Source organism: Vulpes vulpes, chromosome 4, assembly GCF_048418805.1.
Source record: "Vulpes vulpes isolate BD-2025 chromosome 4, VulVul3, whole genome shotgun sequence".
NCBI lineage: Eukaryota > Metazoa > Chordata > Mammalia > Carnivora > Canidae > Vulpes > Vulpes vulpes.
In genome coordinates, this window is record NC_132783.1 from 31,440,902 (window position 1) to 31,459,631 (window position 18,730).

The following is an 18,730-nucleotide window of genomic DNA, read 5'->3' on the forward strand; positions in this document are numbered from 1 at the left end:
AATCCAATCATATTTAAGCTCACTGAATAAAATCCAAATCCCTTACAGCACCTAAGGCCTTCTGTGAGACGATCACTGTTAACAATTACCTGAGGCACCCTGACCTAGCTCCTTGTCTTGAACTCTTCAGCCTCACTGAACTCAGATCTTCAAAATGTACCTTGGGGTGCTGTGTTCAGTGACAGGAATGTTCCGGTTCCAACTTCTCATAAGGCCCTACTTTATCTCCTGAGAAGGCTCCTTTTTCTCTATCAATGAGCCCTGTTGGGTTTCCTTCACAACATTTTAGCTCTGAAATTATGGATCTTATTTATTTGTTTACACCTTTATTAATTATTTCTCCCATTAGACTGTAAGTGGCACAAACAAAGAAACTGGGACTTGCACTTAATATCACCAACCCAGTACCTGGTACATACTAAGCTCTTAATAAATATGTACTAACTGCATAAAAAATAGCTATCTATCCTTTTTATGAATGGCCATCCTTTTGCGGTATGAAAAAAAGCTTCTCATAGCCCCACCCATGAAAAAGTTCTACAAGGACTTTGTGGTGAAAAAAGACATTGTCAAGCTGGTTTTAAAACAGTAGTCAGGGGATCCCTGGGTGGCGCAGCGGTTTGGCGCCTGCCTTTGGCCCAGGGCGCGATCCTGGAGACCCGGGATCGAATCCCATATCAGGCTCCCGGTGCATGGAGCCTGCTTCTCCCTCTGCCTGTGTCTCTGCCTCTCTCTCTCTCTGTGACTATCATAAATAAATAAAAAAAAAAAAAAATTAAAAAAAAAAAAATAAAACAGTAGTCAGGTTAATTTAATTAGCCTCAAAGTTTTAGTTATATTTATCCAGCCACTTGAGCTGTTTTTCAGTGATAAAAACTCTGGGAGTCTATAGGATAAAAACAATTTTATCTTATTTTTGGGAAATAAATTGGGTAAATACATAGGCTTTTACAATTAGAAATTACACTAATTCAAAAGATATACATTAAGGCCTATACATGCAAAGTGCGGTGGCACTAGGTACATTAATGGGTAGAATATAAAAGATGAGCCTGGGTGGCTCATTTGGTTAAGCATCCGACTCTTGATTTCCACTCAGGTAGGTCAAGATCTCAGAGTAGTGTGTTTGAATCCCACAATGACCTCTGTGTCAGGGTCTGAGCTCAGCAGGGTGTCTGCCTGAGATTCTCTCTCTCTCCTATTCCTTCTTATACACACTCTCTTTCTTTCTCTTAAAAAAAAAACAAAACAAAAAACAAAAACAAAAACAAAAAGAGCTGAGATTGCTGCTTTCAAAGAGTTTTGCTTCCTCCATTACTCCTTCTGAAAGGTTTTCAGTTTTTTAGAACCTAGTGTTCTTCTTAAAGATCTATGCAAATTAAATATTTTCAACTATTAAAAGAACTTTCTCTGGCTCTAATTAAGTACTCCAAGCATTCAAATGACATTTATTAAATAGTTGCTGTAGTCAAAGAAGTATAAAATAAGGTCAGCTTACTTTGATAAGTTTATTTTTACTATATCACATATTTAGGGGAAACAAGCAGAAGAAAATCAAGGGGAAACAAATAATATCCTCCATATGGCATAAAGTTTCCCCTCTTGCATCAGAAAAGCATAATTGTCTTGAAAAGCTACCCTGTCAAAAAGCTACCATATGAAATAATCTAATTATATGTAGATGCCATTTTAATAGGGACTCTTCTTTGAAGTAAACCTTTTTAGGAAAAAAGACATGCTTCTCTGTGCCCCTTCTTCTTTCTCTCTCATACCCCAGAGCACTTTTATCTCTTATAGCACTTTCTGTAATGCATGCTCTGTTCACAGACTAATTATATTCATATTGATAGAATCAGAATTCTTGAATCTTCTACTAAAAGTGGTCTCTATGATAGCAATAAATGCTGATTTACAAAAATATAACTTGACAGAGGGCCAAAAGAAAATGGTGGAGGTATATGTAACTCATTCTGGCCCATTCTGTGCCAGCTTGGCAGCACAATTGCTTCTGACTATACAGAGGGTCGCTTGGGCTGTCATTGCTTTGTGTCCAAGGTTTAAAAAATACACCTTCTTTCACAAATACTCAGGGTTCTTGTCTGCAGAGCTCTGTCATTTTTATTTTGGTGCCCAGTTCCTATGGCTGAATATAGGCATTGGAGGGAGAGCAGGCATTGCTAAAACCCTGAAGCCCTCTCCCCTGTCCTTTGTTAAATGATTTTCCATTGGCTCTATGCAAGGAGGAGTTTTCTGAACCACTGTGATTTCAGATGGAATTAGAGCACATTCTGGATTAAGAAGTGCCTGAAAAACTGTTCCATTACTTCAATGCCTATTGCTATTTGGCTGTTCACCCTGATTTTCCTCACTACAAAAATACCCACTACAAAGCAACTCTCCGCCTCAGGTCAACTCTGGGCATATCAGACAGGGACCAGTATTTTGCTTGAGTGCATGTTCAGGATTTGCAAATTTATGAGAGGTGCCTTCAAAGTAAAACGATAAAGTGGTTTTCAGAGCATAAAAATATTTCTTGAGTAAGCAAGCTGACACAAAGACTGGACACTAAAAAATAAATCTCTTCTCATATTTTGTATTTATAGTACATCAACAATGGGTAGTGAACATTTATAGAATGCTATAAAGAGTATATGGCATTCTGCTTGGTACTAAATTTTGGATATAAGATTGTAGGTAAGATTTTGGCAATATAACTTCTTAGAATTTTAGAAAACATGAATTTACATAATATGACTTTAAAATCAAAGCCTGCTCGGGGTGCCTGGGTGGCTCAGTCTGTTGAGCTTCCAACCCTTGATCTCAGCTCAGGTCTTGATCTCAGGGTCGAGAGTTCAAGCCTCGCACTGGGCTCTACAATGGGTGTGGAAGTCTACTTTAAAAAAATAAATAAATAAAATCATTGCCTGTTTTGATCAAATACTGTATACTAATGTGAGATGGGCTATTTTTAGAATGTTGTAAAAAATAGGGGATACGAATGAAAATAGGGAAAAGAGTTGAGGGTATTAGTTCTGAAAACCTTACCTTTTATTAACATGGCTAACTACACACAGATGTTCTGTTTAGGACTGTATCTTAAAGTAATGGCAGATAATTGAACAGCATCATCTTAATTTCACAATGCAGAGATGTAAGATAATAAGCTCTCCAAATATACAACGGAATCCAGGGCTTTTCTAGTTATTGAAATATATACACATACACACAATTTATAATGAAAATAATTGTCTAGAAAAGAGAAAACCTATAAGGATTAGAAAAAAGTTGATTCTCATGCAAGATATGTTACATACTATAATTAAAATTTATAGATCACACAGCTAGTCTACAAAGTTTTGGTTGGTCCTCAGACCTATCAGCATCACCTGGGAACTTGTCACAAATTAGTATGCCCATCCCAGACCTACGAACTTGCCCTACCACCCATGTTTTAACAAGAATGTCACGGCATTGTGATCTAAACAATACTGAGGAGAGTAATTATAATTGGGACTAGATACAGAGATAAAGGAAGAAGTCAGGATAAAGATTAGGTTGGTTGCTGAGTCTGCATTCTAGATCTTGGAAGAAAACCTTAAGCTTATTTTATTTTATTTTTTTAGGTTTCTAGGTTATCTAACCTAACAATGTAGTTTACAGGGTCTGAATGCAGAGAAGAATGTGAGGACAGTCTCCACCTAGAAGGCAGGAAGTCATTTATTTGCCCTACACTCCTTTAGGAATGGAAAGCACAGAATTAGAAAGACGGGGTAGAGCCAGCAGAACGGGTGAGAGTCTCAGCTCCTCCATATAAAGGCCTGAAAAACCACAGACTGTATCACTGAGCCTAAAGAGGTCAGCACTCCCAAGTACTAAGAAGCTTCTCCCTTAATTCTCTTACCCTTGAGAAATAATACCTGTCTGCTTCTGCTAATCTCTTACAACTCAGATGGGCTAATGCCCACATAACTCATGTGTCATTTTCTTTCTATTTACGTGGGGAAAAGGATGAGAAAGAGGATGAAGGAAAGAGAAATAAACAGCCCCAAGATAGGGATGCCTGGGTGGCTCAGTGGTTGAAGGTCTGCCTTTGGCTCAAATTGTGATCCTGGGGTCCTGGGATGGAGTCCCCCATTGGGCTCCCAGCGAGCCTGCTTCTCCCTCAGCCTATGTCTCTGCCTCTGTGCCTCTCATGAATAAATAAATACATCTTAAAAAAAAAAAAAAAAAAACTCCAAGTAGAAGAACCAAATGCCAATCCCTAAAATAAGTAGAGGGAAGCCATAGTGACTTACTCCACATACCTTCTTCACCCCTAAAACCATTCTATTTGCCATGTAGAAAACAGCAAAATAGTGATTCAGTAATTAGAGCTCATATTAAATACCAAGAGTTACTAAAACAATTTAAAAAGAAACAGCTACTACCACCAGCTATTGCCATGGCTCTCATATATCAATCTCTCTGAGGTAAGCATTGGCATCCTCACTCTAATGAGGCCGACTCCCTCATCCAAGAGTCCTATTAAGGCCAAGATTAAAAGTCAAGACCATTTGGCTGAAAAAGTCCATGTTTTTCCACTTTGCTACTTCTGCCACAAGCTCCTGGAAAGTTGGTATAAAAAAATTCCATAAACAAAACTATGAATTAGGTAGTTTGTCCCCAGTGACACTGAATCTTCAGAAGCTCCAGCTCACTCCATCCTCTCATCAAAATCTGCACTCAGGAGTAAGTCTGGCAAACTCAACTGACAGTAGAGATTTTAATTTCAAAAATAGAACTGTTTGGTTTAGAATGAGAGCTTTTGCAATGAATATTATACCAAAAAAAAAAAAAAAAAAAAAAAAACTGGTACCAACAGCAATTTAATTAAGATTGTATTTTGCAAAGATGATCAGTTAAATACATTTCCCTTGACATAGCCACTGTTTGAATTAATATCTAAATGAACAATTCTGTAGGGAATCCAAAAGCTTAAACAGTTACTAGCAGAGGGAGGAAGGTGTTTAAAAATCGTATCAGACTCTGTAACAACGTCAATTATATTTGGGTCTCCTATCATATCAGGGAATCTTTGTAAACCCATGATGCTTACAGAAGCAACTGATAAGCTATTTAAAACTACTGGGCTGCTCAGAAAATTATCACATCAGTGAGGTAAACTGTAAGTTATTGATGGTTCAAACAATGCCTGATTTACTTCCTGGACAGATTCATTTAGCAAGGTAATCTGGTTTCTCACTACAAAATAAAAACAAAATATATGATCGATCTATAAAGCTTTTGCAAGAAATATCTGCAACAACATTTTACATTAATGAGTTCCCATAGTGAATCTATCATTTCTGCCCAGCTACCAGGTTGTAGTAAATATTTAAAGCTCAGGATTAGTAATTGGAATGAAATCTTTTCCAAGCATTAGAGTTTTCTGATCCCCACATAGCTACCAATAGCACAGTAGTATTATATAGATGAAGACATTTTGCAAAATTCCTTGTAAGTGATGGTATTCAGAATAAGGAACCTGCTATGAAGGATATACATCTTGATTAAATGACATTTATCTAAAAGTGGACAATTTAATCAATATGGTACGAAGGTTATAATCCAATCTCTACCTGTATATTTCATAATATAATGTATATGTTACATAGTATTAAAATGGCCTTAATTTTCCACATCTGCTGTAATCCTGGAGCAAGTCTGTGAACCCCAGAGACTCTAATCCCATTTCTCAGCCTAGATACTTTATTCACTATTGGTGAAGTCCGCTTTCTATCTCCATATGTAATAGAAAGTAATGGCTTTCAGGCAAATCAATGAAAACTGAATATGGAAAGCCATTATCTTGCTTCTCAGTTTTATGCTTCTTATAACCTGATCTGCTTACAAGTGGTTAATCTAAAGAATCTGTTGCCCAATGTCTCATTTTCCCTAAAACCTTTCTCTATGAGGAAGTTCTAGCAAATAACAAAATGACAGCATTTTCTGACCCCACCCTTGGTCTCATGCTCTTTCTTAGCTCTGTTTATCTCTTTATCTGTATCTCTCCTGGGGATTGTTTTCGTAAATTAAAAATGTCTCTATGGCTGGTGAAATGAAGATGCCCTTTATACTCCAAGCCTGGCAATAAAGCACCTTTGAGGTATACCAAATGAGTACCTCATCACCTCAAAACATCTTGCAAGACAGCAATAGGTAGAATGATTTATACCACTGACTAATAGGTTATACCACTAATCCTGGTCGTATGTATATTTGGAGCACAGTAGAGACCATTTAGTTCACCAACTGAGTAACGCATGACGATCTTTTGTCAATATCAATAACATTATATAGCAATTCTAATTCATTAAAATAACTTAGCCTGGAATGTTTGGTTGCTTAGCGGCTGGGATGGTATGTGGGCATAAATTTGAAATAAGCAGATAATGGCTATAATATTCACATTGTTGTAATTGCTGAAACCATTTTTTTTTGCAACTATTTCTATTTGATGCAGTTCATTTAATCTTAAACATTCATTGAATGCCTACCATTTTCCAGATACTCAGGGTACAAAGATGAGTAAGTAGGGGAATCCACCCTTTGAGGCATCCACATTCTAGTTAGGGAGAAAGCCATGTGAAAAACCAATAGTTAAAGTACAATCTATTAAGTACAAAAACAGTTCGGGGCTGTAGAAGCAGAAAAGTGGGAGAGATCGGCTGCTTGACAGGGTCTGGCCATTTCAGTTAATGAAAAATCACTTAAAAATTACCACCCGAAATACGTTCATTTTAAAAATAGACTCCCTAAGGAAATGTACTAATCTTTAGGAATCATTATTATTCCCCCCTACTAAAACTGCTAAAAGCTACAATCACTCTCTCTTAGATACTATTTCATTCACATAAAGGACCTAGTCAAATAGGGATCTGTGTATAGATCTCCTTCCTGGCTGAGGCAAATGTTCTTTTCTAAAAAAATGTGTATTCATGTTCTCTACCCCCCCTGCAATGACAGAGTAGATGTGATCCAACCCAGACCTCCTCCTCTTCACTGACACATTTTAAGGACTCACACTCTGGGCAGTCAGGTAGCAAATAGCATATGATAAAGTAGGCACATTGCTAACAGGCATTTTAAAATGACTATATTATCAAGGCACACAACTGCTTCCCTTTATGCCAATACAATACTTTGTAATCAAAGCATTTGGATTCTGTCTAATTACTATTATTAAATTTCTAAAGCATAAGAAAGAGTATGTATGATTTAAAATTTAACTTTCAGGCAGCCCAGGTGGCTCAGCGGTTTAGTGCCGCCTTCAGCCCAAGGCCTGATCCTGGAGACCCCAGATCGAGTCCCACATCGGGCTCCCTGCATGGAGCCTGGTTCTCCCTCTGCCTGTGTCTCTCCCTCTCTCTCTCTCTCTCTGTGTGTGTGTCTCACTAATAAATAAATAAAATCTTTAAATAAATAAATAAATAAAATTTGACTCCCATATCAAATCCTTGTAATCTTTAAGATATCAAATAAAGAACTGAGAAATATTTGTCTCTGCATAGATTAATACACTCTAATGTATATAATGTATACACTATAAATGTGTAAATGAGTAATATGAGTAACAAGAGACTAGACTTCTTGACAAAATATCCAATCACAGCAAAATAATTGACACTTCACTTGGCTGTGCCTCAAACTAGCTTAATGGCCTTGGAGGAGACATCCAAAAACCCTGAATCTCCTATGTGACAAATGAATGGACTATTTTCTCTATTTTGAGAGGGAAAAAGTAAACTACATTAATGGAATTGAACTAGATGCTCTCTAGAGTTTCTCTGGGCTCAAATGTTATGAAAGCTTCTAACCATTCCCTTGGTTCTAACCTTCCAATCCATTCCCAGTGTAAGATACCAAGGCAGTTAACAATTAAGCTGTTATTAGTGAATCATGTGTTCTAAATGGTCACTTGCTAGGGTCTATTATTTTAGTGTCACAACTATGACCTGTAAATAATATAGGCATTTGAGAAACTTATTAACTTGTAGAACCGTGAGGTACAGGTTATCGTATCAGACAAATCTACTAGAGAAATCCCAGTAGGAACACATGTGTTCCTAAGCATATAAAACCTCAACAGAGTAAGAAATATCTGAAAGGGTAAGACACCTCATCCTTCAAAATACTCCCTAGCGAAAAACTTTGCAAATGGCATACTGAAAGGAAAACAGCCCTTCACACTTATGACCTAAGATGCTCTCCAATGATAATAACAGACACATCTAGGTCTATATATATAACACATGCATATGCTATATTTTTATGTGTCTGTGTGTGTGACCTGAGTGGCAAAGCCAAAGTAGACATTGTAAACAAAAAGCACATTTTCAAAAGAATCATTACAAAAAGCTCAAAGTGGGGATCCCTGTGTGGCTCAGTGGTTTAAAGCCTGCCTTTGGCCCAGGGCGTGATCCTGGAATCCTGGGATCAAGTCCCATGTTGGGCTCCCTGCATGGAGCCTTCTTCTCCCTCTGCCTGTGTCTGCCTCTCTCTCTCTGTGTCTCTTGTGAATAAATAAATAAAATCGTAAAAAAAAAAAAAAAAAAAAAGCCCAAAGAGGAAAAAAAGAACAGAGAGGCTCACAGAGTCAGTCAAGCTTGGATCAAACTAGAAATTATGCAAGTTGGAGAACATTTTAAGTAATAACCTTATATAAGTCTCCAAAACCACTCCAAAGATGGTTTAAAAGTAAAATAAAATAGTGAAACTAATGAGCAAAAGGACCCATGGAAGAAAAGATAAGCCTGGGTTATAGGGAAAAAAGAAATATTCTCATGTGCTATGTATCTTAATGAAGGCTAAAGGATAGAAAAATAAAACCCATAAAATATTATTCTGGGGCACCTGGGTGGCTCAGTGGTTAAGCGTCTGCCTTTGGCTCAGATCGTGATCCTGGGATCCTGGGATCGAGTCCTGCATCGTGCTCCCTGCAGGGAGCCTACTTCTCCCTCTGTCTATGTCTGCCTCTCTCTGTGTGTTTCTCATGAATAAATAAATAAAATCTTTAAAAAATATATAATTCTGTACTTGTGCTATATAGTTCAAGTTGCTGCAATTCAAGACAAATATACAGGGACTAAAGATTCTTTAGAACAATCCTTTTCATCACCAATCCCTCCTTCAATCATGTGACCAAATAAGGGATACAGCCCCCAAACAGAAACCAGAAAGTGCAGTGCTCTCTGGTCGGGAAAAAATGAAGACCTGGAGGGAACCCTCATCTGTGTAACATTATGAATGACTCAGAGTAAAGACAGACCAGCTCACCAAGTCTTTTAGAAGCTACTTCTAAATCTGATTTTAGCTCCCTTCAAGAAGGGTAGTTAATACATCACGTGGTGACCCTGGCAGAGAATATTTAAAGATTTGAAATGGGCTTGGTTAAATTCATGAATGGCTGAGGAAAGTTGAAATTAATTCCTATCCTCTACAGTTGATGTCAGAGAGAACAGCTGTGCCCTCAAAGGCCTCCACTGGCAGCATCGGTTTGAACTACTAGGTGGTACAGGCCTGAAATCTGGCAAGCTCTATTTTTTTCATGTTACGTGAAATATATCAAAGTATTACTTATTAAATGCAATTCTAAAGGATTAGAATAAGGGATGCCTGTGTGGCTCAGCGGTTGGGCATCTGCCTTTGGTTCAGGGTGTGATCCTGGGGTCCCAGGATTGAGTCCCACATCAGGCTCCCGGCACGGAGTCTGCTTCTCCCTCTGCCTGTGTCTCTGCCTCTCTCTGTGTCTCTCATGAATAAATAAAGTCTTTAGAAAAAAAATAAAGGATTATAGAACAAACTTGTTGCTTCCTGGTAAATGCCATCAGATGTTGAGATTAAATCCAGAGAGCCAGCCTGAGGTAAGAAACCCCAACGACAACAGATCCACAGGTATGACCCCTACGAGTTTGACATAATAATACAAAACAAACTGGGATGGAGAAGAGACACAAGGGATTCGCTGACAGCTCAACCAGAAAAAAAGAACTTACATTTGACTTAGATAGAAGACAGGGTTTTGTTAAAGTACAATCAATTCCATCTTTGAAATGAAATCTCAATGGGGCAGGATTGCTTTAAAACAGTTACTTACTAAAAATTAGTCAGCTCCTTAGTTTGATAGAAATTACTACTTTATTTTCATTGTTGGACATAAGCTGTTTAGTGGTTATGACTGCTGCAAGAAGACCCTCTATTCCCATGGTTTCTGTTTATTTGACTTCAGTGAACCTAATCTAGATGTGGAAACCGGTCATTGTGCTATCTGGGAGGAAAAAGAGCAAATTCTGTGTTTAATTAAAAGAAAAACCACTTATGCTCATTAAAGCTACCTAACTACATTCTCCTCACATACTATAGTTATTAATCAAAAGTCTATTTCCCAGCCAGTCTATTGACCATGTGGCAAAATGGCCTCTCAACATTGGAGAAAGGCTCCATCAAAGGAACATGCTCCAGGGAAATGGTGCATCCTCAAGGGAAGGGACCTTAGTCGGCTCTACTGTCTTAACTACTTTTTCGAGTAGCATTTGCTAGCCAATGATAACCAATCCTATCTCTTCCAAAAATCAAAACTGACAAATTGACCTTTATATTTAGAAAAGATTACCAAGGAGTTCAGCAAACCTTACTTCTGGTAGTGGGCCGGCTGGTTTGGTTAGGATTCCTCCTACATACACAACATTAGGCAGAGTGGGTCTTGGAAACTCCAGTGCTACATCTGTACACAGCATCCACAGACTGGACCCATGGACCAAGTCGTACATGGACTTCTCTGGCAGCAGGTTGTACTTCTGCATTATCCTTTCATATTTGGGAAGAACCAGAAAGCTGACCCCTAATCTGGAAATGAGGTAAACGCCGGTATTTTTCATCCTCTGCAGCAAGTTCATGTGGTCTGTGAGGAGTGAGTTAAACTCTGGGACGTAAGCTAATGGGGCAGGAGCACCCACTTCCGCAGGATACCAAAGGCCAGTTGAAAATACAGCATATTTAACTCCTAAAAGATGAGCTATCACAAATCCACACATGTCATTAGGGTCCACCAGCAGCAGGTCAAACTTTTCCTTCTTCAGACCCTGAATCAGGGCGCGGTTGCCAACCATCATGTCACAGTTCTTGGTATAGTGATCTAGTATGTCAAACAGTTCGATTGCTGTTAATCTCCCAGAGAAAATATTCCGCATTTTGGACTGCAGGAAAGCATCGGAGGTGGTACTGTTAAAAATTCCTGGGTATCGCTGGAGGCTGTAATGATTAGATGGCGCGATGTCTCTGCCTTCGGAGAGAAGAAACACTGTACGGTGGCCTCTCTCATGCAAGGCTGAGGCTAGTGTCTTGAAAATGTACATATGGCTCTCAAACATAATTGGCGGCACGATGATGATTTTGGCGGCCTTCGCTATCCCAACAGCACTCCACAGGAGCATGAAATACGGAGTGTAAGACTTCATAGCTGAAATGACAACCGGAAAACTACTTAAAACAAAGTACAATCCTTACCCTGCAAAACAACCACAGAATTTTTTTCGTAGTATCTCTCGTGATCCACTACTTTGTCTAAGTATCACTGTTTAAAAGTATCCTGATACTGGTTTAATTACCTCTCTATTTTTGAAAGACAATTTTTTTAAGGTATAGAACTGACAGCAAAGCTGACAGAAACTGAAATATACTTAAAATGTATCCATTTCAGAGCACATGACTGCATCAATAATAGAGAACTAGATTTCTTTTAGAGAACTAGATTTATGAAACTCTGAAATAAAACTTTTATAAGATTGAATGTCTGAAGATCTTTCTTCTTTGAATAATCGCTGTAAGATATCTATGGAACATCTGTTTATCTTTTAATTAAACATCAATGCTAATTTCAGGAAGAAGAGCCAAGATTTTTGATTTCTGGGTGCATCAGCATGTATGTCTCTTTTTAAATCATTTGATCACAGCAGTTACATTCCCAGTTATCATCAAAGCATATCAAAGAAAGATTATGTTTTAAAAAATAATCCTTTCAAGTTAACAGTTCTATAGAAAAGACATTTTTCTACAGGAAAAATTACTTTATTGTGAATTTCCCCTTTACCTAAATACCCTGATGTGTCCTGGCAGTCTCTATTTATGCAATCTCTATCAATTCACCAATTCATCTCAGGGCACTGAAAGAAACTTTTAATAGAAAAATCCAAGAGAATTAACGGGATCTTTGTAAATGCTTATGGAAGAACTGATGATGAACGAATATATCCCAGACCACACTTCTTTGTGTTGTATCTGTAACTCAGGTGCAAATAGCAAATTAGAGGATGGCTGTACACATGACACCTATCACTTCTCCTACCTTTCATGGTAGTAGATTATGTACAATAGTTAGAGTTGTCCTCTGTTATTTTTTAGAATTAAGTGTCCTACCTCTGGGGGGGGGGCTATGTAGTGTGCAAACTCCTCCTACCCTACCCAGTATAATTTTTACTTAGACTCTAAGTTAGCCTCCAAATAGAAAAAAGATCTAAACAGTAGTTAACCATGCAAGCTGGATCTTTTTACCTGGAGGAACAACTTAAAATAGATTTATATGCACATTACCGAATCAATATCTATTTTTACTCATTAACATATATTAACCAGCCTACTCTCACAAACTCCCACCAACTAAATGCAGTTTTAGCAACTATACCTTCTCAGCATTCAAACACTACAAGCAACCTAAGAAAAACAAAAAAGAAAGTCAATAGCAGGCAAATGATCGATTCTTCCAATATCAAGATTAAACTATGAAAAATCTATCTCCAGGTGCCTTTTTTCCTCTCACTCCAAGGAAATTTTCAAGCTATTTCTAGATGTTGACCCTATACCATTAAGAGTAAACAGAAGTAATGCACATTATAAGCACATAAAAGCCTGTGTTAAATGTTGCTTGAATTAAATGATGGCTTTAAAAAAATAAATTTGGAGAAAACACTATTTCTATAACAATGAAGTAAGTTTATTTTGTAATTACATGGTCAATGAAAAAAATAGACAATCTTTTGTAAAAAAATTTTTTAAGATTTATTTATTTATTTAAGAGAGAGAGAGAGAGGGAGAGGGAGGGAGAGAGAGAACGCACCAGAGAACACACATAGCGGGAACAGCAGAGGGAGAGGGACAGCAGGCTCCCCACTGAGCAGGAAGCTTGACATGGGGCTTGATCCCTGGGGCCCTGGGATCATGACCCAAGCCGTTGGCAGACACTTAACCAACCAAGCCACCCAGGCATCCCTAAATAGCCAATCTTGGAGGAAACTTCCCTGACCTTATTCTACTGTACTGTCTCTCTGTGGTGCAGCCTCCAAATCCAAGGAATTAAAAATTAGGGATTCTCAGTAGAGATGTTCCTAATTCTAGGGATGAAATTTATGCAAACACAGTTATTGCAGCAGCTAGGGTCCACTGCTGTTATTAATACTACCTGTCACTATTTGCTTGTCCAAGAAGACGTAACAGCTGAGGGACCAATCATAGGAACTGCTCTGCCCATTGTCTTTTGCATTTAGCTGAGCAGCAAACACACAGTTTATTCAGTAGCAGTTAAAACCACTGCTTTATCTACCATAAATAAGATACAAAATAAAAAATAATAGTAGGGAAACCAACCTTTTCACTGAGCTTTTTATTCTATTCTTGCTTTTTGATTTTAATATTTTATTTCAGTAATTACTATGAAGTAAAAAGAAATCACAGAAAAAAATCTTTAAATGCACAACTGCCTGTGTTCAAGAACAGCACTGTTCAATAGAGCTTTCTGTGAATATGAAAATGTTCTATATCCCTCCTATCCAATACTGGGCAGCTGAAGTGTAGTTACTGTGATTGGGAAACTGAATTTTAAATTTTAACATGTGGCTAAATTAATTTAGTACTAGTGGCTACAGTACTAATATAAAGTTAGAAAAGTGCATATATTCTGTCTATATAGATTCTGAAAGTATGCAAAAATAAAAATATTTGTGACAAAATATCTTATAAAAACGATGTCTATTAGGTCTTCATGAAAAAATACTGATTACCAACAAAGAAGCATCATTTGTGCAAGTGTGTCATTCTGCTGTTCAAATACAAGACTAAGTATGAAGGACTATAACAGTACTTTAATCTCATAAACATCACTGCAGTGGATAACAGAATGACTAATACAACTACCAACAAATAGTAAGATTCTTAAAAACAAACAAACAAACAAACAAAACAAAACAAAAATAGTAAGATTCTTGCTAGTCCAGACTTATCAGAGTGTGTCTACTGATAAGCTGGAGTTAATCAATATTAAAAATTTCTGCTCTAAAGATAATGTCAAGAGAATGAGAAGACAAGCCACAGACTGGGAGAAAACATTTGTAAAAGACACATCTGATAAAGGACTATTGTCCAAAATACACAAAGAACTCTTAAAATTCAACAATATGAAAGTAACCAACATAATTTTAAATAGGGCTGAAGACCTTAATAGGTAACTCATAAAGAAAACATACGGATGGCAAAGGAGCATATAGGAAGATGCTCACGTCATAAGTCATCAGGGAAATGCAAAATTAAAACCATGAGATACCACTACACACCTGTCAGAATGGCCAAGATCCAGAACACTGATAATGCCAAATGCTGGAGAGAATACAGAGCAACAGGAACTCTCAGTGGGAATGTAAAATGGCACAGCCACATTGGAAGGCAGGTTAGTGTTTTTTTACAAAACTAACATATGATCCAGCAATTGTGCTCCTTGGTATTTACCCAAGAGTTGAAAATTTAGGTGCACACAAAGACCTGTACACGGATGTGCATAGCAGCTTCATTCATAATTGCCAAAACTTGGAAGCAATCAACATATCCTCCAGCAGGTAAATGGATAAATAAACTGGAGTGGAATATTACTCAGTGCTAAAAAGAAAATTAACTATCAAAACATTAAAAGACAGGAAAGAAACTTAAATGCATTTTAAGTGATATGCATATTACTTACGATATGCATATAATAGTGTAAATTACAAGAGTAAATTTTAATTTAACATTTTCTATAATGGACATATGTTACTCTTAATAAAAATAATAAGTATTGTTTTTATTTTTATTTTTTTTAAAGATTTTATTTATTTATTCATGAGAGACACAGAGAAAAAGAGGCAGAGACACAGGCAGAGGGAGAAGCAGACTCCATGCAGGGAGCCTGATGTGGGACTTGATCCTGGGACTCCAGGATCATGCCCTAGGCTAAAGGCAGGTGCTAAACCGCTGAACCACCCAGGGGTCCCATAAGAATTGTTTTTAAATAATATGTGATGAAAGTAACTCATTTACAATAACAATAAAGTACATAGGGGATCACTGGGTGGCTCAGCGGTTTGGCGCCTGCCTTTGGCCCAGGGGGCGATCCTGGAGACCTGGGATTGAGTCCCACAATCCCACGTTGGGCTCCCTGCATGGAGCCTGCTTCTCCCTCTGCCTGTGTCTCTGCCTCTCTCTCTCTCTGTGTCTATCATAAATAAATAAATATTTTAAAAAAACATAAACAATAAAGTACATAAAGTACCTTTGAAATTAACTAAAAAGGGATCCCTGGGTGGCGCAGCGGTTTGGCACCTGCCTTTGGCCCAGGGCGCGATCCTGGAGACCCGGGATCGAATCCCACATCGGGCTCCCGGTGCATGGAGCCTGCTTCTCCCTCTGCCTGTGTCTCTGCCTCTCTCTCTCTCTGTGACTATCATAAATAAAAATTAAAAAAAAAAAGAACTTTAAAAAAAAAAAAAAAGAAATTAACTAAAAAGGATATTTGTTTGCTATACTAAGTTCAACAAGCCTTTCCCTAAATACATACACATAGAAATAATACTAGTTGTATAAAAATACTCTTATTATTTTGATGAAAGATGGTATTTGAAAAGTCAATCCTCCCCATAAGTAGACTGAACAAATTCCTCACAAAATCCCACTAGATAGTTCATTTTGTTTTGTTTGGAATTTGACCAAATTATACCCATGTTCACTTGTTAGAAGATACAAGAGAGAATAAACAGTAAAGCCTCAGGACAGCAAGGATAAATGTTAAAAGATATTTTTAAAAATAATTAAAACACTATGAATTTAGCCTAAGAATTCTACTTCAAATAAGTAGAATTACAAGAAGGTAGGTAGATAGCCTTGAATAAATACGAATTTATTCGTATAAGAATTCATATAAATAAGAATTCCTTGAATAAATACGAACATCACATGAGATGAAGAAAGCAAAACAGGTAGATTAGGAAGGAATAACTTCCTATTGAAATGGAGTGTTAAAAAATTGGCTTTATACTTGAGAAACAGAATCACTGAATTTTTTATCTCAGACTTTCCCCAAAGTAAATCAGATAGAATAGCATTATTTTTTTTTAATACAGCCAATAAAAGTGTTGAGCTTTAAATGATCTCTGGAAAGAGAAGGAAACAAGGTGAGCAGAAAGAAAAATTCTTATTGCAGATTCTTATTAGATTTGACTACAAAATCACAGAATATTTTTGGAATGTTTGAAACATCTGGAGCAGAGGTTTCCAGTCTAAGATGACTGACTGAGCACAAATGTTTTCACTCCTTTCTTCCTAAAGCTTCTTTAGAAATGATAGGAAAGTACATAAAAGGGCATATCTAATATCTCTGAGAATGGGTATGAGGAAATGAGGTGTGGGCAGGGCTACAGTCATCAGTGTAATAGATTTTTGACAAATTTCTAGAAAACAAATGCTAAGAATATCTTACTGAGGAATAAAAGTGAATGGAGGAAGTCATGCCCAGAACACACAAGAGAATCCGGTACCAGAGGTGAAAACAGCTTCCAGAACGGCGGAGAGCTTAAGTGGACAAGCCTGGGAGCTAGAGTAGTGGGTGGAGCAAGAAATCACAAGGGACAGTTCTGGAAAGAGGAGTTGGAGCAGTTTTCCCCATCTATTACATCTTCCCTTCACTTCCGTGGAGGTAAAGCAGAGGCAGTTGCATTTACTCCCCAAAGTAAAAATGCACATCAGTTCTCTAGATAGAGAGATAAGCTGCCTAAAGAGTGATTAGAACAGATAACTCAAGGTAACACCCTCCTAAAGCTGGCATACGGGAGGTGGCTTTGGGCTCCTTCTCTATGCACCTTAGAGAAAGCGCTGGCCACCGAACACACCACATTCATACACAGTTTGAACCTAACCTCCCAGTTAAAGGCAAGGAGCTAAAATCTGCCAAATGACTGAACAAAGCAAACTAGATTTTTCTTTTATAAAATTTGCAGGAATATCATTTTGAATGATAACACAGTTTTAGGCCGGTGATGAAAATGTAAACTGGTGCAACTGTTTTGGAAAACAACTGGCACATCATTTTACATTTATGTAATGACTCTACATCAGAAATACCAGCATGCAGGCAGCCCAGGTGGCTCAGCGGTTTAGCGCCGCCTTCAGCCCAGGGTGTGATCCTGGAGACCTGGGATCGAGTCCCATGTCAGGCTCCCTGCATGGAGCCTGCTTCTCCCTCTGCCTGTGTCTCTGCCTCTCTCTCTCTCTTCCTGTGTCTCTCATGAATAAATAAAATTTAAAGAAAAGAAATACCCGCATGCATGTACATAGATGTTCCTGTATTTACTTTTAATAGCAAATAGCCAGAAACCAATAGGAATCCAGCAATTGAAGATTAATCACATCATAGTACATTTTACAATGGAGTATTATAGAAAATTATATGTCTATCACATACATGTATACACAAAATGATTATACTGACTCACAAAGTAAATAAACTTATCAGTAGTCAATTTGGATTTTCAAACTGAAGGATTTTGTTTCTCTTCTTACTTTTATATTTCCAGGTTTTTGAAGTTTTCTATCAAAAATATGTAATATTTATAACACATTCATTCCATTTCCATGCCCCTGGAGCTTTACTCCCACTCTCCTCAATCAAATCTCTTAAAGTATCAGTGTCTATATTAAAATATATTTAATTAATTAATTTAAGATATATAAATATATTAAATATCAGTAAGTGAGCCCTACTTACTCCCCAGATAATTAAAGCCTGGCATTGCCTCCACCACCACTCTGCCCAAACACTCATTGTTAAGGGCACTAAATACCTCATAATATTCACACAAATGCCCTTTCCTCTGAACATTTATCTAATTGGACTTTTTTCTAACACTATACACTAATAATCCCTTTTCTCCTCCAATTCTTTCTTAGTTCTGAGATGCTACTGCTACTTGACTGTATTCCATTGTCACAGTATTGAAGAAAATCCAGAATCCAAAGACTCTAAACAAATTTCATTTTACATATTAGCCCATCCTTTCTTCTTTATATTAAAAATCATTTCTATATGTTTGCATTCATGACAAGAAACAATGCCAGTTTTAATAAGAGTGCACACCTCTCACCATAGGGAAGCCATTAACATTTAAGTGCAAATTAATTCAGCAAGGATATGAGAGTAGCACTTTACTTGAATGCTGTGTATCCAAAACACTCATTTGTAAATCTAAGATCCATCTAAGGCCAAGTCCTTAGAACACCAGAAAAAAAAAATAGATTAGCTCTATCCTTCTTGCTCCTAAACCTCAATGGTTCACTTCCACTGAAATTCAACAACAGAACACCCCAATATACTACTAAGATTTTTTTAAAGATTTATTTATTT

The 18,730-nt window shown here is 37.4% G+C and overlaps 1 protein-coding gene across 2 annotated transcripts in view; it reads right to left on the reverse strand.

Annotated features, from left to right (window-relative positions):
• The window catches only part of UGT8 (UDP glycosyltransferase 8), an 82,635-nt gene that overhangs the window by 42,123 nt on the left and 21,782 nt on the right, over positions 1-18,730 (reverse strand). For both annotated transcript variants that reach the window (XM_026013443.2, XM_072755361.1), the window contains exon 2: positions 10,674-11,497. In XM_026013443.2, coding sequence (XP_025869228.1) covers positions 10,674-11,495 — 822 coding nt within the window. In that variant the 5' untranslated portion in view covers positions 11,496-11,497. The remainder of the gene's footprint in view (positions 1-10,673; positions 11,498-18,730) is intronic.